General features: G+C 45.6%; 1 protein-coding gene and 2 gene segments (V, D, J or C); 2 read left to right on the plus strand and 1 right to left on the minus strand.

Annotated features, from left to right (window-relative positions):
- RPIA (ribose 5-phosphate isomerase A) overlaps nt 1-21,599 on the plus strand; it is a 163,554-nt gene that overhangs the window by 127,561 nt on the left and 14,394 nt on the right. The gene's annotated exons all lie outside the window — the stretch shown is intronic.
- LOC101100802 overlaps nt 1-21,599 on the minus strand; it is an 88,241-nt gene that overhangs the window by 20,127 nt on the left and 46,515 nt on the right.
- Nucleotides 288-1,093, plus strand: LOC109498252. The segment is given in 2 exon segments: nt 288-394; nt 600-1,093. A coding segment is annotated over 1 exon segment (459 nt).

The following is a 21,599-nucleotide window of genomic DNA, read 5'->3' on the forward strand; positions in this document are numbered from 1 at the left end:
TTCTCTCAAAAATAAATCAGCATTAAAATTTAAAAAATAAAATAAAATAGAAACTCGTCATTAGATCCTGTAGCAGTTTGTCATTTTAGAACTTCCGAGTTGTTCTAAGAGCTTCTAAGTTGACTTCTGTGTCTTTAGTCCTACAACTATATTTTTGGTGATATTTTTGGCTCTTTAGATTTACACTGGATACTTTCATAACCCACCGCTCATGCAATTTGCTTCTTTACTCACCAGCTGCTTTGCATAGGCCCCTCCAGGCCCAGACCAGCTAGCTGCTCAGGTTTGATAAAAGGGGCCTTTGCCATGTGAGCTCAGCTGCATCGGGCAGGCAGGGACAGCACGAAGGTGACCCAGAGGCAGGTCCTCCTATCCTTGTTGCTGTGGGTCTCAGGTGAGAAATTTAAAATTTGCCACAATCCTTTTGGAGTAGTATCAGTTTAGAGTTAAAAAACATTTTTTTAAGGTATAATGAGAAATACTGGCGATTTCCAAAATAGACCCAATTATGCACGGACAGGTACAACGCTTTTCAGACGACGTATTTCAGTGTCACGATAAAGTGCGTATGTATCATCATTATCTACCCCTGCTTGCAGGTGCCTGTGGGGCGATCACGATGATGCAGTCTCCAGGCTCCCTGGCTGGGTCTCCAGGTCAGCAGGTCACCATGAACTGCAGGGCCAGTCAGAGTGTTAGCAGCTACTTAGCCTGGTACCAGCAGAAACCAGGGCAGCATCCTAAGCTGCTCATCTACTCAGCTTCCACCCGGGCATCCGGAGTCCCCGACCGATTCAGTGGCAGTGGGTCTGGGACGGATTTCACCCTCACCATCAGCAACCTCCAGGCTGAAGACGTGGCGAGTTACTACTGTCAGCAGCATTACAGCTCTCCTCCCACAGTGCTTCAGCCTCGGACACAAACCTCTTCTCCTGGGGCCGAGGGTCAGGGAGGCTTGGCTGCACCTGCTGCTTCCTCCCTGCTCGGCCCTGAACATGCACATTCCTGTATCTGCCCGAGAAGCCACCTCTCCCGACTTATTCCTTGGAGGGTTGTTCAGGGCCCAGGGGAAAATTAAGGGGGTTGGCTTTTTCTGGATCCCTTTTGGGGGGAGATTAGTGAAGACAAATGCCGTAAAGATGTCTCAGAGAAGCTGTCAGGAGTTTTTGTGTCGCAGGAACCTGTGCGTTTCCCACAGACGGACGGCATAATTGACCCAGTAAGGTTGTCTCTACCCTTGGGGGAAGGGTCCGGTGGATTTTACACCCTGATGGATGAATTCTCTCTTCCCTGTGCCTCCTTGACTCTGGACCATTTCTCTTTTATTTACTTATTCTCTTGGTCTCCTTTCTTCACCCGCAATCACCTTCCAACTCAGGACCTTCCCAATATTAAACCTTTGACCTCCCCTATTCAGAACCTCCTACGTGGACGGTAGCATCCCTCTCTCACTTTTTCCTTCCGTGGACCGTATTTTCCAGCTTCCTGAGCAATGGCCCTGACGTTTGTTTCTGCTCTGTCTCCTTCCGTACCTCCCTTCTCTCTCCTCTCCATTTCTTCCAGGTGTGCTCTTTCTCACAAAGGCAATTCTCTAATTCTTTCACCCCGTCACTCTAGAAATATGAGCTAGTGTCCCTCAGCACCTTGTTCTTGTCATTTGTCACCTCTTTCTTTAAAGTCGTCCCTTAGGCATTCAGGTCGAACCTTGTGACTGAAGGAAATCATGGCTCTAAGTGTTGCATAACCTGAGTCCCTTGGAAAACATTTAATTGACATGCCCATTTCATTGTAAAAACAGAAAAAATCCCAAGCCTTTTAAGTATGATTTCTTTACCTCCTTCTGAGATACATGGGTTCAGGAAAAGACCACAACAAACCTGATCAGGGTGCTCTGAACACTCTTACCTACAGAACAGCTTCTCATAATGATTAGAAATATTGTTAAAGTACCCATATTAAGGAATCCATATAACTCATTCCAGATGTGTTTTCTTTAAAAAAAAAAATTTTTTTTAATGTTTGTTTTTGAGGGAGAATCAGAGTGTGAATGGGGGAGGGGCAGAGAGAGAGAGGGAGGCACAGAATCCGAAGCAGGCTCCAGGCTCTGAGCTGTCAGCACGGAACCCGACCTGGGGCTCGAACACAAGAACTGTGAGATCATGATCTGAGCTGAAGTCAGACACTTAACCAACTGAGCCCCCCAGGTGCACCCCCACCCAGGTATGTTTTCTGAGTGCTTACTATGTATCAAGAGCAGAGATATTTGCTTTCACCCCAGCCAGGGGAGACAGACAATAAATAACCTGCATCAGTGAATACTTACTATGTTGTTTTGGAAGTGCTATAAAGAAAAATGAAGGGGATCAAAGCTTGCTGGGGTAAGAGTGAGTAGAAATTTAAAATCAGATGATGTATCGGTTAGCTATTCTCGTGTAATAAATCACCCCCAAAATGTAGTGACTTAAAATGGTAGCATTTTTATTGCCGGCATGTTTACTGGTTGGCTGAGTAGTTCTGTTGCTATGGGCCAGGCCTGATTGATTCTGATAGGTCTTGGCTGGCTTGCTCGTGTGTTTAAAGTTAGCTGACAGGTCAACTAGGTGCTCCGGTTATAGAAGGGCTCACATTTCTTTCCTGTCTTTCACACTGCCGTGGTTGGCTATCAGCTGGGGCTGTCTGGGCGACTGGGCGTCATGTCTCTCATCATGCGGCAGATTAATCCCAACTTTCTGTGGCAGGTGGCAGGGTCTGAAGTGAGGAAGTAAAAAAGTACATGAGGCATCTTGATGCCTAACCTTAGTGCTGACACAATTCCCTGTCTGATGCGTTCTAAAGGTCGATACAGTTGATCCTGTTGAAGAAGAAGGTGAATAGACCCCAGCTCTTGATAGGAGGAGCTGCAAAGTTATACTGCAAAAAGCATGGGTAGAGGGAGGGGTAGAGAGTGGGGGATCTGTATTTGCAGTCAGTCTAGTATAGACGGTCATAGAAGGCTGCACTGAGAAGGTGTGACTTAATCAATGTTTCAATGTGGCGAGGAAAGGAACCATAGGAATACTCCAGGCAGTAGAGTTGTAGTTGGTTCTAAGTAGAGGAAACAGCACATTTCTGAGGCAGGAATGTGATCAGCATGTTGGGGAAGTAGAAGGAAACCAATGTTGCCAAAGTGGAGCGTACAAGGGGGAGAGGAGTAGAAATGAGATCCAAGAAATCACAAGGAGGCCACCTGATACAGGTCTTTGTAGGCTCCTCTAAGGATTTGGCTTTTATTTTGAATGACGTGGTAAGTGGGAGAGTTTTGAATAGAGCAGGGCATACTTTGGTACATAGTTTAACAGGATCTCTCTGGGAGGCAAGACTGGAAAGATAACAGTTGGGAGGCCATTGAGATCTTCCAAGCTGGAGAGGATGACAGCTCGGGTCTGTGGCAGTGGCAGTGGAGGAGGTGAGAAGTGGTGTATTTTGAAGACAGAGATAACAATATGCTGATGTTTTGACAGGGAGTGTGGGAGAAAGAGAGCTCTCAGGGTGACTCCAGAGTTTTTCTCTGAGTACTAGTAGGAGGGCGTTGCCATCTGTTCCAATAGAGAAGACTGTGGGAGAGTGGATTTGGGGAAGGAGATCAGGAATTTGGTGTTGGACATTTTAAGTTTGAGATGCGTATTAGATCTCCACATGCAGCTGTCAAGTATCCGTTGGATATACGAGTCTAGAGTTCAGGGAGAGAATCGGACCGGAGCTTGGAATATGATAAGCAATGGCATGAGTGTTGCCTAGATCAGAGGCCCAGCAAGATGGTGCAATGCTCTGGAGTCCAGAGCAAAAGGCGTATCAAGGAGGAGGGTGTTGTCAGTGTGTTAAATGCTGCTGATGGGTCTAGCGAGATGAGGACTGGCATGCGGCCATTGGACTTGGCAATATGGAGGTCACTGGGGACCTTGAGAAGTTTTGATGAGACGGTGGAAGTAAGAACTTGAATGTAGAAAGCTCGGGCAAGAATGAGGGTAGAACATCTGGGGACGGCGGCTGTAGATAGCTCCGTCAGTGAGCTTTATAGTGAAGGAGAAGAGTGAAATAGGCCATAACTGGAGGGAGATGTGATGTCAGAGAGGTTTTTTTGTTTTTTGTTTTTTAATGTTTATTTATTTTTGAGGCAGAGAGAGACAGAGCATGAGCAGGGAAGGGGCAGAGAGAGAGGGAGACACAGAATGTGACGCAGGCTCCAGGCTCCAAGCTGTCGGCACAGGGCCCGACGCGGGGCTCGAACTCACGAACTGGGAGATCATGACCTGAGCCGAAGTCAGATGCTTAACCGACTGTGCCACCTAGGCGCCCCCCAGAGAGTTTTTTAAAAGATGTTCACATACTGATGGGAATGATGCCAGAGAGGGGAGAATGCTGATAATTCAGGAAAGAAGGAGAAGTGCCAAGCAATTCAGTTGAGGAGGCAAGGGATGTGGGTTCTGAGGGAGTGGCCTCAGATGGGAGGGCTGTCTGCCTCCCCACAGTGCTGGGAAGAAAGGCGGAGTGTGGCAACACCCAAACCAGCGGGTCAGAAGATGGACGGGCAGCCCATGGATGTTCTCCTTGGATCCCCTCTCTTGACCTAGGAAATAGGAAATGGGGTATTTGGCTTTAAGATAGGATGGGGGAGGAGCTGTTAGGACTGGAAGAAAGAAGGAAAGAGAAAGAGTGGAGACCGAATAGATCAGGGAAATGAGATATGATTGTGGGGCAGGATTAAGGGCCCTCAGGAAGTGATTGGTCACGAATCTGAAGTTGGCAGAAGTCAGAATTGCTGTGTGTTTTTCTCCAGCAGGCGTGTGGGATTTTGTTGCACGAAGTGAAAGAATGGAAGGCTGAGGAAGTTCTTGTGTATAAGGGAGTCGTTATAAAGAAGGATCGTGGAATTTAAGCTGAGTAAAGAGGGAAATGAGACTATGAGGGGCGTAGGGATAGAGAAAATGTAGAAAGGTCAATAGATATGTTAAAAGATAATTTTCAGAGAACAGTAAAATTATGACTCTCACGGAGATACAGTATTAATGAACGCATGTTAAATTATTTTACTCACATGATGAATGTGGAACTACAAAGATGTTCTAACTGGGTCAAAGGAAAAGTGGAGGCAAACTGGTTTTCCAAGGTGAGGTAAGAAGTCAATGAAATTACTACTAGACAGGACGGAATCATGCATCTGTCAGTTACCAACAGTTTATAAAGAGTTGCGGGATAGCTCAAAGACAATGAATAGGGGTAGGATCTGATAACCCGGACAGGAACACCACAGACACGCCGAATTTTCCATGGGAAGACAACATATGTTTTCCTAGAGATGTCAGGTCTCAGTCTAATGAAAGCGAGAAATTATTGGCTATGGCCATGCCAGGTGGAGTGATCTGCAGAGCCCTTAGAAGTGGGCAAGCCTGAGATGCTTAACATTTTAATGATGGAGAAGCTGCCATTGTTTTCTAACGATGTGTCTGAGGTGGGGCCATGAGAGTGCGTGATCAAGATTGGGTGGGGAAGAGCCAATTGGAGGAGAATCAGTCAAACAACTGAGAGAGCAGGATAATGGAAGGCTCATACACGAATGTATTGAAACCAGCAGGCACGTGACAGGGTCTATGAGCCAGGAACTCAAAACACCGCAGAAGTGAAGACAGACTTTGGGCCTGGTGTTTGCGTGCACTAAGGAGTGATACTGGGTGACATAGTCTACCTATATTGATTTCAAAGACTGTGTTTTCACTTTTTGGGTAGGAGGTCTAGAAGTGGCAAATGAAGGGGGCAATAGGAGCTCCTGAGACGTCTGCCGAGGAAGCACAAAAGCTGAGGGAGCTTTTAGAAGAGACCGAGGCTACAGGGCATGTCAGCGGTTCAGAGGGTGTGAGTTGGGAGAAGGTTTTAAAGCATCAAGTCCTGGTGGCTCAGTTGGTTAAGCGTCCAGCTCTTGATCTCGGCTCAGGTCATGATCTCACGGCTCATGAGATTGAGCCCCATGTCAGGCTCCGTGCTGACAGCGTGGAACCTGCTAGGCATTCTCTCTCCCACTCTCCCTCTCTCCCACTTTTGAGCACATACGCGGTCTCTCTAAGTAAATAAATAAAACAAAAAACCAACAACCACTCTTCTTCAGGAGCACAAGGACCTGCCCCGAGGGAACTCTCCACTTGGGGATGTTCTTTCACCTGGAATGCAGGAGCAGGGGCCCGAGGGTCTGGGATGGTGGCACCACCTTGCTACCTCTCACCCTCCCCAGGTTGCTCAGACCCTGTCCCTGGAAAAGACCCATTTATCAGCATCTGGCTACAGGGCCGGACCTGTGGCAGAGGCATTTGGGCTGAGGTTGATGCAAATCCCCACGGAGGACGAAGGTAGAGAGGTGGAGCTACCAGAGTCAAGGCTTTTGGTGGCCCCTGTGCTGCTGCCTTCCAGCCCCTCCCCTGGGCTGCCTGCCCTCGCCTGGCCCAACCCCTGACAGATGACAAGCAGCTAGAATTATGGGTTAGGAGATGATGAATCACGTGTGGTTGAGCCCGCTCCTGTTTGGGGGAAGGTACTTGGGAGGGCATCTTGCAGAAGACAAAGAATTAGCCTATGGGAGAGAAAGCGTTTAGGTGGTAGGTAGAGCCTGTCCTCTTGACCTGTGAGCTTGAGTTCACATGGGTTTTTCTTCTGTGCTTGGTCCCAGTGCCTGTACATGACACATTAATGTTAGATACAGGGTGAACGGGAAGTTGGGGACTGGTTGTTCTCCACTCTGAGTAGGAGTGACCCGTCTACCTGTGAGGGCTTGGGGGGGACATGACATTGGTTTTCAGGACTGAGCAGCTGGAGAGTCCCAGTCTTACCCAACGGAGGCAAGTTCACTGATTAGTGTAGGTCTCTAGCCTTCACCAAGCTTCCATGCTCACCCCTCCCACCCTTTCCAGGTCCTCATGACATTTCAGGACTTGGTTTCAAGGCCATCTACTCAGTGGAGCGGACTTCCCCTCCCCATCTGAACGAGGCCCCCCTGTTTTCATCTTTTATAATCCCACAGCTTCCTCTTCCTGATAATAATCACAACTTGAAATACATCATTGTGCTTATATGAAGTTTTAATTGTAGGGATTAAGAGAAACAACTTCTATCCTAACGTTAAGACAGCCGCATGTCACTCCCACACAGGGTTTCTCAGACAGACTAGAAGACAGAGATTCAGGAAACTGGTCACAGAGTCCCTTGGGACATGCTTGAGCTCCACTTGGAAATTTCTGGTGACCCCAAGTCCCACAGGGTGCTGTGAGAGCAGGTGTCCCCCTTGAGCATAACCTCAAGGTCTTCTGAGCTGATTTGCATGTTGTGTCAGTAGACAAAGCTCCAGGCTGCTCTCGACATCCTTAAAGGCAGAGCTGGTCAGGGCCCTTGAGGAGCAGCCTCTAGTCCAGCTGTCAGAGACGGGGTCCGGGGCTCCCCTGATCTTCATCCTGCAGTTCTGGGTTCCAGGTGAGAAGGGGCACACGGAGAAATGTTGGGCAAACTTACTGTGGCCATGATGCTTTCGGTGTCTTTGGGCTCCTGCTGGCTAGAGCATGAAAGCTGTGCGCGCGCGCGCGCGCGCGCACACACACACACACACACACACACACACACACTCTACATCTTCCTTATCCATTCATCTATCAATGGACATTTAGTTTGTTTGCCTATCTTGGCTATTGTAAATAATGCTGCAATAAACATAGGGGTGTATATATCTTTTAAAATTAGTTTTTATTTCTTTGGAATAAATAGAATTTATTTGTGGAATTATTGGACCATATAGTATTTGGATTTTTAATCTTTTTTTGAGGAAACTACATACTGCTTTCCATAGTGGTTGTGCCCATTTGTATTCCCACCAACAGTGTTAGAGCATTAATTTGGGGGTAGATTATTTTTTTAAATTATTATTATTTTTTAATTATTTGTAATTAAATACAAATGGGTGTAATTGACTGCACAGCATCCTTCCCATTAAAGGAATATGATTGGGGGCAGGCAGAACACAGGTCCTGGATCTTTTGTGTTATTTGATTGCAATGATGTGTTCACCTATGAAGGATTAATGAATGAAAACCAATGCCTCTTCTTCTTCTTCTATTATGAATGTCATATTGAAATTATTTTTGGAATACTTGATTAAATCCTAACTCCTGTAGTAGCTGACAGAGTTAGACAGAAAATTATGATGTTACAAAATGTCCAGACTAACGAATTTCTTATAATATTATGTCTGGTTTATTTTTCATGCCTCCTTCTGAGATGATAAAATCCAGTGATAGCGAGTGGGGTAACATTCATGGAGTATGGACCCTTTGGTTTGGTCTAATCAAGATCTGGCTGTCTGTCTCCAGTGTGTTCTTTAAGCATAAGACTAGAATACAAGTGTCCCCTCTGAGCATTTTTTACTATCCTTGGTAATGAGGTGTAGTAGATTAGGTGGATAGGTAGCTAGCTAGATGCTTTTCTTTTTTTTTTTTTTTTCAATTTTTAAAAAATGTTTTTATTTTTATTAAAAACATTTTTTAATGTTTTATTTATTTATTTGTTTATTTATTTATTTATTTATTTAAAAATTTTTTTTTCAACGTTTATTTATTTTTGGGACAGAGAGAGACAGAGCATGAACGGGGGAGGGGCAGAGAGAGAGGGAGACACAGAATCAGAAACAGGCTCCAGGCTCTGAGCCATCAGCCCAGAGCCTGACGTGGGGCTCGAACTCACGGACCGCGAGATCGTGACCTGGCTGAAGTCGGACGCCCAACCGACTGCGCCACCCAGGCGCCCCTGTTTTATTTATTTTTAAGACAGAGCATGAGTGGGGAGGGGCAGAGAGAGAGGGAGACACAGATTCCGAAGCAGGCTCCAGGCTCTGAGCTGTCAGTAACCAACTGAGCCACCCAGGTGCCCCCAAAAATGTTTTTATTTTTGAGAGAGAGAGAGAGAGAGAGAAAACACAAATGTGAGCAGGGGAGGGGCAGAAAGAGAGGGAGATACAGATCTGAAACAGACTCGGGGCTCTGAGCTGTCAGCACAGAGCCCAATGCAGGGCTCAAACTCACGGACCACAAGATCATGACCTGAGCCAAAGTCGGATGCTTAACCGACTGGGCCACCCAGGTGCCCCTAGCTGCTATTCGTATAATGCTACTGTAGTAACAGTGTGGGAGACCCAGGGGATGTCTGACGGATGCATACATTTGCCCACATAAACAACCTCATCTGTGCTATCTACTTTAATAGCTACCTCTCATCAGAAACCACTGGTGGTTGTATATATGGTGCAAGGCAGTGATTCAGTGAGGAGACAGCTTGCAGGCATGCACTAGATGAATCTATATAAAGAAACACTAACCAAGGTTTCCTATGCATTCCCCTGAGGTAGAAATGCATTTATGTGTCCCCTGTGTGAGCACATGTATACGGGAGCACAGACTCACAAAAATTGGTAGTTTTATTTTGATCTAAATACTTCATAATCCCCACCCTGACATGTGTATTTGTATATATGTATATAGATATATGTATAGTTTATATATATACCACCTTTGAGATGAACCATACTATTTATTGGTCTTTTTGATGTTAATTCCAGAAAGAGGAAGAGAGATTACTTTAGGCAAGAGAGGCTTAAGTCATTTCTAAAAACTGACAAACACCAATGTTTCTACTTACTCCTCAAGGGTAGAAATTAATATTTATGTCACCTTTATATCGTGTTGACTGCTGTTATCAATGAATGTCTTCAGAAGAGGATGAGAAATTACTGTAGAAAAGAGCTGTCAGAGAAAATGAGATCCCAACTTGGGTTTTTTGGTTTCTGCTCTTTATTTAAAAAAAAATTTTTTTTTCAATGTTTATTTATTTTTAGGACAGAGAGAGAGACAGAGCATGAACGGGGGAGGGGCAGAGAGAGAGGGGGACACAGAATCGGAAACAGGCTCCAGGCTCTGAGCCATCAGCCCAGAGCCTGACGCGGGGCTCGAACTCACGGACCGCGAGATCGTGACCTGGCTGAAGTCGGACGCTTAACCGACTGTGCCACCCAGGCGCCCCTGGTTTCTGCTCTTTAAAAAAAAAAAAAAAGGAAACATTTCTTTCTTTTTTTTTTTTTTGGAAAGTTTTATTAAAATTTTTTTAATGTTTATTTTTGAGAGAGAGAGAGAGAGAGAATGAGCAGGGGAGGGGCAGAGAGAGAGGGAAACACAGAATCCAAAGCAGGCTCTAGGCTCTGAGCTGTCAGCACCGAGCCCAACGTGGGGCTTGAACTGGTGAACCATGAGATCATGACCTGAGCTAAAGTTGGTCGCTCATCAGACTGAGCCACCCAGGCGCCCCAAGTTTTATTTATTTTGAGAGAGAGAGAGCATGTGCAGGAGCATGCGAGTGGGGGAGGGGCAGAGAGAGAGAGAGAGAGAGAGAGAGAGAGAGAGAGAATGAATGAGAATCCCAAGCAGGCTCCATACTGTCAGTGCAAAGCCCGATGCAAGGCTCGAACTCACGAATCGTGAGATCGTCCCTCGTGGTATCATCCCTCTACCGTTGACCTCCAGGATTTCAGCCCCGTTGAATGGTGGTTAATTTAGGAATGTGCTTTTACTTTGGAGCTTATTATGGAGCACATCACATACTGGAGTACAGTGGCTCTTGCTGGTCTTCAGCACACCACGAACATAAACGAAATCATCGTTATCATCTAACGAGTTCCTTCCTTGGCAGTATTGTTGCCGCCACTGCTTTCCTTGTTTGGTGGTTATGAACTACTAAGCTGAGTACTCAGTAAACAGTCGCAGAGTCGGGTGTAACTTCAGCAGTATAAAGTCCAGCAGTAAACGCAATCTCCCCTCTCTCTCGAAGCACACTCACACTTAGCCACACGCTCATTTAAACTCTTCCCTAACTGCGGCGCCTGGGTGGCTCGGTCGGTTGAGCGTCCATGAGCTCCATGAGGAGCCACAAGCTTTTATAGTCACACGCGAAGCTTTTCCTGGTAGTGGCCTGTAATGGTACGCTAGCATGAAAGCCGCCATAGGCTGGGAATGATGGGGTCAACACATGGGTATTACTTTGGTGCTGTTATTGCTTTCTCATCAGATCCAAGCGAAGTGCCTTTAAGCAACCGATACTCGATGAAATAGCATTGTCCCCATGCTAGAGGGAGAAGGTACACAGATCTGTGGCTCCCAGGTACTCGGAGTTCACAAATTTAAGGTAATCTCTTTGACGTTTATGTATGTAGCCTTCAGGTTTGGAAAAGTATTTGGGATTTCAGATGAAATTTAGGCAGCGGCACAAAGGCGTTAAGCCCAAAGTCAGCAGATGATAGTATTCGGGGAGGATGTAGGGGACAGCTGTTCAATCTTGGAATTATGGAACTGAACTGTTTCCAAAAGGAACAAAGATCTAAGAAATAATAATAATTGACATTCTAGTGGTCATCATAGCAAGAGCAAACCAGGAGAGAGAGAGAGAGAGAAAGAGAGAGAGAGAGAGGGGTAAGGGGCAGAGAGAGGGAGACAGAAGATCTGAAACAGGCTCTGTACTGACAGAGAGTGCGATGTGGGGCTCAAACTCACCAACTGTGAGATCATGACCTGAGCGGAAGCTGGACGCTCAACCGACTGGCAACCCAGGCGCCCGTTCGGGAAGAGTTTAAATGAGCGTGTGGATGAGTGTGAGTGTGCTTAGAGAGAGAGGGAAGATTGCATTCACTGCCGCAATTCGGAACCTAACCTGGATCCATTGGTGCCTTTGACTTTTTGCGGGGTGGAAACGATAGGTGTGGCAGAAGACAGGGACACAGCCACGTGAATTTGTCTCTGCTTCAACATGAGATCATCGGCTCAGCTGGACAATGTCGTGGAAAGTTGTAATAGTCTCTCCCTTATCAAGTGTGTCAGGTCCAGCCTGGCAAACAGAGGAAGGAGGCGAATGTGCATTCGCATACCGGAACTTTGCAGGTACCAATGGGTCACAGAGTTCCACATACTGAACATTCTCACTGGCAGCCAAGGCCGTCCCACTGATGGCTTCGGAGGTTTTTGTAACAGAGTATATCACCGTGAGAGGTGCGTGATCATCTCGTTGACAGAAATAATATGCTGCATTTTCAGATTTCACCTTATCAGCTCTCAGGATAAGTCTGTTCTATACCCACTGCCACTGAACCAGGATGAAATCCCAGAGATAAGAGTGGAAACACATTTAAGAATAAGTGTAGGAGCTTGTCCTGGTTTGTGTTGATGCCCGTGTACATCATCATCAATGTTTTGGCTCGGCCGGCTTTGCCGTTGATGGTGACTCTGTTTCCTGGAGCCATTGACAAACGTGGGAGACCACGGGGCACCTGGGTGGCTCAGTCGGTTAAGCGTCTGATTCTTGATTTCGGCTCAGGTCGATTGAGCCCTGTGTCCAGCTCCATGCTGAGCATGAAGCCTGCTTGGGATATTCTCTCTCTCTCTCTCTCTCTCTCTCTCTCTCTTTCTCTCTTTCTGCCCTCCCCTCCACTTGTGCTCTCTCTCTCTTTCAAAAATAAACAAACAAACTAACTAAAAAAAGTTGTTGGAGACTGTGTGAGTGTTGTGTCTGCCCTGATGTCTGTTTAGGGAAGAAAATAAGAAAGATACACTGAAAGCATCATGCTTGGAGAGAATGACAAAGATCAGTTTCTTTCTTTTTTTTGAATTATTATTTTTTTGGAGAGAGAGAGAGTGCATGAGTGGGGGAGAAGGTGGGGAGGGAGGGAGGAAGGGAGAGAGAGAGAGAGAGAGAGAGAGAGAGAGAGGAAGAAAAAGGGAAAGAGAAAAAGAGAAAGGGAGAGAGAATCCCAAGCAGCCTTCATGCTCAGCCTGGGGCTGGACAGGGGCTCAATCCCACAACTTAGAATCATGACCTGACCTGAGATCAAGAGTTGGACACTCAACCATCGGAGCAACCCAGGTACCCCAGGCAAATCAGTTTCTTATGAAGATGTAATATTTTTTATAATTTTTTAAAGTTTTTACTTAATTTTGAGAGAGAGAGACAGAGCACGAGCAGGAGAGGGGCAGAGAAGGAGGGAGACAATCTGAGGCAGGCTCCAGGCTCCGAGCTGTCAGCACAGAGCCCGATGCAGGGCCCAAGCTCATGGACCGTGAGATTATGACCTGAGCCGAAGTCAACACTTAACTACCTGAGCCACCCAGGTGTCCCTCTGATAACCAACTGGCTTTTCTGAAAATTCATATTGACACTTAAATATTAGACAAACTTGGAGACCTTACATGGCTGGGAAAATGTGGGTATTTTCCTTTCTCTAGTTCACATTTGCTTTGAGGAAATTGCCCTGAGTTCCTCTCAGAAAATATTGAAGCAAATGTTCTCCAAACATCTGTGGCTAAATTTCAGGGTCGTTTCTCAAGAGGATGTGGCCTCAGCTTCAAGCAGTGCTCTCTGGCACATGAACTGCCTTAGATCCAGGGACTGAGTCAGAAGATGTGAGTGCGGGCTTCAGCTTACCTGACCTAGAGTTTTCCAGTCATATGCATGAAATTCTCCAAGGGTCTACACATCAATTTAATCCCTAATAACCCATGGTCGATTAGTCACTGCTACAGATCCCTATTTCTGACGTCACTCGGCACCTGCTGTCCCTTTTGGTAATTATACACAAGTTCCCTGTGAAGGTTATCACTACAACCTGGCCTGTGCTGCTCCCTGATTCCATTTGTCACAGGGCGACAATGGGAAATCCATTCCCCATGGGAGTCCCAAGATTCCCTGAGAAACCAGCTCTGAGAGAGTTTAGACTGTTTATTAAAGAGTGTACTTGAGATGAGCATCCCTGGAGAGACAGGAAGCAGGATTGGACAGAGAGAAATTGAGCTGTGAGTCTCGAGAAAAGCCACGGCCAACGCCATAGGGAGGTCTAGAGAGGCAGTGGCTCTACAGAATTGATTTGGATTGGCGTAAGAAGGCTGGGCCTTTGTACCCTTGCATCGAGTAGTTATTGTCTTTCCTGGAAAAGAAGTGTAACCTTAGGCTAGGCGGTCTTCTTCAGCCAAGGTGATCTCCTCGGAGGGCGAACAATGGAGGGTGGCCTGCAGGAAGCCCTCACAGCACCTGCAGCAATCCTTTATCATGAAGGGGAATCTAAGCAGCTCACCACAGGCCCGCCTCTCTGTCCATTCCCATTAAATCAGTGAACACATGTCATTGGAGGCATCTCATGCCAATATCCCCTGGGTAAATGGACCAATGTCAATCCAGGCGTGCACAACTAGGAAATTATTATCATTTGTGGTTATATCCATAGGCACCGAGAGGTATGTTGGTGAGGATAAGCTACCTCCCCTCAATCTGATGACCAGAAAACAGCGCAAGCAAGTTTCAGACATTCTGAGCCCGCATGAAGCCGCTTACTAACAAGAGGGAGCAAAATAGACATCAGATCTGTTACACAGACCTACCTGCCTCCACACCAAATGGCAGGAGAAAGAAATGAAAAAAGATTAGGTCTCATTAGAGTTAATAATTGCTTTTCAAATGTATCATTAAGGAAGTAAATAGAGAAACCGTAAGATGGGAGAAGATATTCTCATGCACATTTCTGGCAAAAGATTCATTTTCAGAACATAAAGTACTCTCCAAAAAAGACCCAACTATGTGTGTGTCTGATTAGAACAGGCACTGCCCAAGAAACAAACTGTCTAAATAGCAACTCAGTAGTAAATATGGTAAGTTACTTAAAATCATTAGTCATCAAGGAGATGTAAATTTTAACAATACTCCTTCAGGATCCACCAATATGGGTATAATAAAAAGTCTGACAATAGCAACTATTGGGAAAGGATCTGCAGCAAGTGGAAATGTTATACATGGTCGGTGGAGCGTAAAGACATTCCCCGTTTCAGAAAGTTGTTTCATAGTATCCACCAAAAGCAACCTTAGGCTAACGCTGTGACTCAGCGCTTCCATGCCTAGGAACACACCCATGGAAAGTGAGTGCATAAATCCACCAGGCTTTGAAAGAGTGTTCTTCACAACTGTATTGATAACCCATTGAAATCTGAAACAATTCATTAATTGAAAAATGCAGCCGTCGTGACGTATTCTTGTAACAACAAACTATTCTGCAGTGAGAAGGAACAAGTTACTGCCCCGCTGACAACATAGAGGAAGTTCAAAGAACGTGTTGGGGCCAACGAAGCAAGACACCAGAAAGGACATACCTTACGATTCCATTTGTATGAAGTACAAGAACAGGGGAAGTCTGCTCTACACGGTTAGGAAACAGAAAGGTGGTGGTGGCCTCTGGTGGCGGGGGGGGAGGGGAGAACGGAGCATGGAATTGACCGGACGGAGCATGAGGGAAGAGTGTGACGCTGGAGACCGTCTCTGTCTGAGTCCTCGTGCGAGGGGGGATGCATATGGTCACGTTCATCCAGGTGTACGCTTTAAATTCACGTTATACACGGCAAATGCACTTTATTTTTTAAATGAATGAGTTCACCAATGAGTAGGCATTACAGACTCAAGGATCAGATTGTTTTTTCCATCTTCTTCCCTACAAGCACTGGTACCTGAGCCCTGAGCCCCTCTGATTTCTCATCTCTAGAGAATTATTGTGCGACTGATTCCTCGAGATGGGTAAGGCCTTAGTGCATCGTTGAACGCGTAGCAGGTCTTCGAGACTTGGGCAAATGGCAATAGACTGTGTAGTTATTGCTGTTGAGTAGTGGTAGTAGCATTTTCTTGGATATAGGCTCCCCCCCCACCCCCAAGTTCTCAGAGTGGATCTCAGAGATGGGATTCAAAGACCATGGACCATGGACAAATTTCTTTGCAGGCTCCCCTAGAGATCTCAATATTAGATTAATTGAAGGTTTGAGGGTTTGGGGGTGTCAAGAAAGAAAGCTTTGGAAGGACAAAGTCCCTTGCAGGCCATCACCCTTCAGCCCCGCAAGCCCTTCCCCAGAGCACGCCCCGCCCCGACCAACAGACCGCAGGGCACAGTGCAGCTGCTGGAACCCCGGCCACCTGACAACCGTCTCCGCAGGAGCAGCCCCAGCCCGGGAGGAGGGTTTATGCTCGGGGCTGCAGCACCGTGGGAGGAAGCGCATAACCCTGCTGGCAGTAATAAGCGGCGGCGTCATCAGCCTCGACTGTGCTGATTTTGAGGATGAATTCTGTGCCAGACTGAATCCCAGAGAAGCGGTCTGAGACGCCAGACTCTAGGTTATCGGCATCATAGATGATAAGCTTGGGAGGCTGGCCTGGTTTCTGCTGATACCAGCTTAAGTGATCACTAATGCTCTCACTGGCCCTGCAGATGACGGACACGCTGTCTGTCAGGGACACAGAGAGATGGGTGGGAGACTGGGTCAACTCAGTGGTCCCGCCGGCAGCTGGCAAGGAAACAAAACACAAAGTCACGGTTGTTTACGAGATCCCACTCCATTCCCTCCCAGAAGGTTCTGGCGTCCTGGTCTCCTAAGCTGAGAGCACCTGGGTCTCCGAGGGGAGGGGAGATCCCAGGTCAGAGATCCACAGAGCCCTGGGGAGACCCCCCAGTCAGGAGGAGAGAACGGCCACCATCTCGGGGATGTCCCCTGCGCCGCCCTCCTCACCTGGGAGGCAGGCCAGCAGAAGGCAGAGGAGCTGGGTCAGGACCCCCATGTTCAATCCAGGGCCTGCCTCAGGTTCTTTTTTTGCCCCGAATCACTGAGCAGCCTATTTATGGGGATCCTGAAGAGCAGAAATGGGGATTCTCTGGGGGAAACATGCAAATCAGTGAGGGGTTGGGCGGGTCTGGCTGCAGCCGCGAAACCAGGGCCCCTGTAGGGCCCAGTGCCAACTGGGGTTTCTCATCGGACGCAGGATTCACATCCAGTCCCAGAGGAGCTCCTCCAGCGTGTTTGTAAGAAGAAAGCATCTCCAATTTTTCTGATCCTCTTTTGTCCACAAGGTTTAAGAGTTTGTAACTGGAAGCGAGGAGGCACCTTTTTTTTTTTTTTTTTTTTTTTTTTTTTTTTTTTTAATATAATTTCTTGTCAAGCTGGCTCACATACAATGTATATGGTGTGCTCTTGGTTTTGGGGGTAGATTCCCGTGATTCATCGCTTAGACACAACACCCAGTGCACATCCCAACAAGTGCCCTCCTCAGTGCCCATCCATCACCCACTTTCAAGGATGCACCTTCCAAGAATGAGAAGAAAAGTTAGAGGGCCATGCTAAGTTTTAAGCTTTAATATGAATATATTAAAACCATCTTCTGGAGATGGGTGTGAAATACCAGTTCTGGTTCGATACGTTCCCTAGAATAGATACTATGAGCTATGGGGGAAAAGAAGAAGGGAGACAGCTGACGTGTTTGGAGGAAGCCTGGGCTCTGCCTCTGGAGGCTGCACAGTGAAGCAGGCTCACAGCCTCCCAGCACCTATTTCCATGGATGCTATCATTGTTTAGTGTGGAGGTGAACTTATTTCGTATATTACCTTTTTCTCGTTTTGTGTATTAACTTTCTCTCTTTGCATGATCATGGCTGAGATAATTGTGTCTTCTTTTTTGCCTGATACAGCTCCAGTGTTCTCATCCGGAGCACCTTCTCTTTATTTTCATGAATGAGTCCGTTTGAAAAGGTATATGCATTCTAACTCTTGCTATTCCTAGTATACTAAGAGACTTCGTAATTAAAAATTAGAAGTATATGTGAAAGTTTATCAGCCAGCTTCCGATCATTTATCCATATGATTGAATTAGTTTTTTCTGTAACTCATTATTGTGTTCAGTTACATTGACAAATCATCTGGGCTCACTGGAGCTCCAGGATCATCGTCCTGCTTAAACATACAATGCTTTGGAGATGCTCTTCTTTTTTTTAAAGTTTATTTATCTATTTTGAGAGAGAGAGTGAGTAGGGGAGGGGCAGAGAGAGCGTGAGAGAGAGAGCATCCCAAGCAGGCTCGGTGCTCGAACTCATGAACCAGGAGGTCATGACCTGAGCGGAAGCCAAGAGTTGGGCCCTTAACCCACTGAGTCACCCAGACAAATTTCTTACAATACCGTGCCTGGTATTCTCTTCCTGTTTCCTCTCCTGAGATGATAAAACTCATTGATAGCAGGTGGGGTAGTATCCTGGACAGTGGACCCTTTGGTTTGGTCTAATTAAGGCCTGGCTGTCCCTGGCGTCTTTTCTAGGCACAAGGCCTGAATACGAGTGTCCCCTCTGAGCGCTTTTCACTTTCCTTGGCAAGAGGCGCCTGAATCTAAGGGAAGGCTGCCAGAAAGTATGTGATTCAGACAGCTCTATGCGTCATTTTGAGTCACTATATGTGATAGAGGAACTAGGACCACCAACAATGAGAAAGCAGTGGTAGAAACAGAAAAAAGAGAACGATTATGAAACAATTACAGCCTACATTGTACCATTATTGTGCTCGTGAATGCCTGACAAGCAGACCTCCAGAAAAATAAAATTCTGGTTTGTAGTATTTGCCGATTTCCATAAAAGTAGTCAAATACCTAACACACTTCTTTCAGCTCATGGTAGAACAAGACTAAAACTGTTAGGGAAGAGAAGATGTAAGCAACATTACCAACCAACTTGAAATAATTGCTAAAGAACGGTCTAGCACAAGTGGACAAATGTGTATCCTGGTGTAGAGTGCATGGAGCGTGCACCAAGATGAAAAACTAAGTAAACGTAAAAGCGTGGAGAGCAGACAGAAAATGTTCTTTGGCAACAAAATAATTAAGTGAGAAGCAGTTACAATAAATTATTCAGAAAATCCTCAAATATGAAGCAATACCTTTCTATATCACTTATGTGTAAAAGCATAAATTGTAGTAATGGTAAGTGAGTATTAGATGATACTAAGTATCCCTAAATGATGAGAAAAGCACAGCACATCAAAATTTGTGGGATGTTGTTAAACAATACCTAGAAGGAAATTAATAGCACTAAATTCCTGTATTCAGAAACAGGAAATGTTTATTTACTTATACTTATTTAATATTTTTGCAGCATAAAGCATATAGTCAGTGATATTGTAATAGCATTGTATGGTGACAGCTGTGAGCATAGCATAAGGTATAAACTTGTTGAATCAGTATGTTGTACACCTGAAATAGTATAACATTGTGCATCACGTATGCTCAAATAAAAAAGAGGAAACATTGAATATCAATGATCCAAACTTCTACCTTGAACATGCAGAGAGAAAGAAGTTCTGGTCCAAGACAGTGGTGTAGGAGGCTCCTGAACTCACCTTCTCCCAGGGACACCGGGAATCTACAGCTACACGTGGGACAACTCCCACTGCAAGAAATCCAGAAACGAGTGGAGGGACTCCTACACATGGGGTTAAGCAGGAAACACCCAGATTGAAACAGGTGCACAAAGCTGGGACACATTCTTGCCATAAACTCCGCCCCCAATACAATAACATACGATTGGGAGGGGACTTGTAACTTCCTGCTTTTCCCTGAAGAGTGAAGAGTTTGGACCCAACATCTAGGTCCCCAATTGGTAAGACTTCTACCTGAGGAAACCCCCCTCCCCCCCACACCACCAAAACACTGTGATCTGGAAGCCAGCGGGGCTTGCAGGAGACCCACAAGACAACAGTAAACAAAGAAACCGATCTCAGGGCTCAGCACAGAGGGAGCAGACAGAAATGCCCACCTGCCAGCGTTACCCTCAGAGAAGCCTATTTTCATATCTTAAAAGCTGCTGCCCGAAGGTTAGGCTTTCTAATATAGAACACATCTAGGGGCTGACTGCATTCCTCGCGGGAAATCAGGGAAACCCTTGTTTGCACTGTCTTCCCATTCTCTGCCCAGCTCCAGGTGCCTGGGGTCTCCCTGGAAAGAGCCTCTGCACTTGTCTGGCGCCTCTGCTTAAACAGCTGTCATCCAGGGGATGTGCCCCTTGATCTCCTGGCTCTGGTGGCCAGAGAGGACATACAGGACTGCAGCAAACAAGACAAATAAATATTAGCAAAAATAATCTTTGTGTGTTATAACTTGCAAAATAATACTGGGAATAAACTCGCAAATATTGCAATAAACCTGCAGTAAGTTTACAGATAAACTTGCAAAAATAATATTTGTGTGTTATAATTTTATAAATACAACAAATATGTACATATAATAGGTGATAATAATTGATTAATGTGACATTTTGACTGGTTATAAGATTTTTCTGGATTGCTTTTCTGCAATTTCATTTATTATGGCATCAAAATTTGTACTTTTAGCAAATTCAATTTCCATATATGATTGAAAATGACATGAGTCTTTCTTGGCAAATACAAGACCACAATTGTCTTTTGATCATTTTTAATTCTGATAGGGAATATTTTTTGCTGTTGCAACTGTCACTTGAACTTTGAGGAATACTTTATAGTTTATGACAACATTACAATACATTTCTGATGAATCATTTTGAAATATAAATTTTAATATATCTAGACCTGATGATGCTTATAGAACCATGTTTAAAAATGATTGGGGCGCCTGGGTGGCGCAGTCGGTTAAGCGTCCGACTTCAGCCAGGTCACGATCTCGCGGTCCGTGAGTTCGAGCCCCGCGTCGGGCTCTGGGCTGATGGCTCAGAGCCTGGAGCCTGTTTCCGATTCTGTGTCTCCCTCTCTCTCTGCCCCTCCCCCGTTCATGCTCTGTCTCTCTCTGTCCCAAAAATAAATAAATGTTGAAAAAAGAATTAAAAAAAATGATTTAGCTCTTCACACAAATAGTTTTGTGTAAATCTGAGTTTAATTAAAAAATTTTTTAATGTTTATTTATTTTGAGAGAGAGAGAGAGAGAGAGCAGGGGAGGGACAGAGAGAGAGGGAGAGAGGGAGATTCCCAAGCAGTCTCCCAAGGTCAGCACAGAGCCTGATGCAGGGCTCGATCTCCTGAACCCTGAGGTCATGACCTGAGCCCCAACCAAGAGTCGGATGGTTAACCGAATGTGCCACCCAGGTGTCCTGATCTATACATTTTCAACGGAATATACAATTCAGATTCATTTTCAGATAAGACCATGTCCTATAAAACTAATGCCATTGTCCATTGCATGAAACCTTTGTTGGCATTATAGTACCAAATTTGTTGCTTCAAAAATAATATTTAGGCTAAATGGTCTTAACATGTTACCTTTTGGGAAAAAAATTTCGTATCATTTTGCATCCTTCCTGTGCTATATGAAGTACATTCTCTGCTCTGCCTCTTTTAGGTTATTTTGAATGCTCAGAACCCACTCTGAAATTCCAAGAACTCCATTTTTCTCTCGGAAAAAGGGAATTGAGACACAAATAAAAACTTCTAGGATTAGGTTCTTTTGTGTGTGCGCCCATGCGTGTGTGTGTGTGTGTGTAGTTGTTGTTTTATTGCAGTATAGTTGATACTCAATGTTCTAGTGGTTTCTGGTGTACAACATAGAGATGTGACAAGTCCATATGCAACGCTAAGCTCACCCCGAGTGTAGCTACCGTCTGTTTCCCTACACCGCTATTACGATATCAATGACTATATTCTCTGTGAAACTTATTCATCCCATGATTGGAAGCCTGTACCTTCCACTCCCATT

The sequence above is a fragment of the Felis catus genome, chromosome A3 (assembly GCF_018350175.1).
Source record: "Felis catus isolate Fca126 chromosome A3, F.catus_Fca126_mat1.0, whole genome shotgun sequence".
Classification (NCBI taxonomy): Eukaryota; Metazoa; Chordata; class Mammalia; order Carnivora; family Felidae; genus Felis; species Felis catus.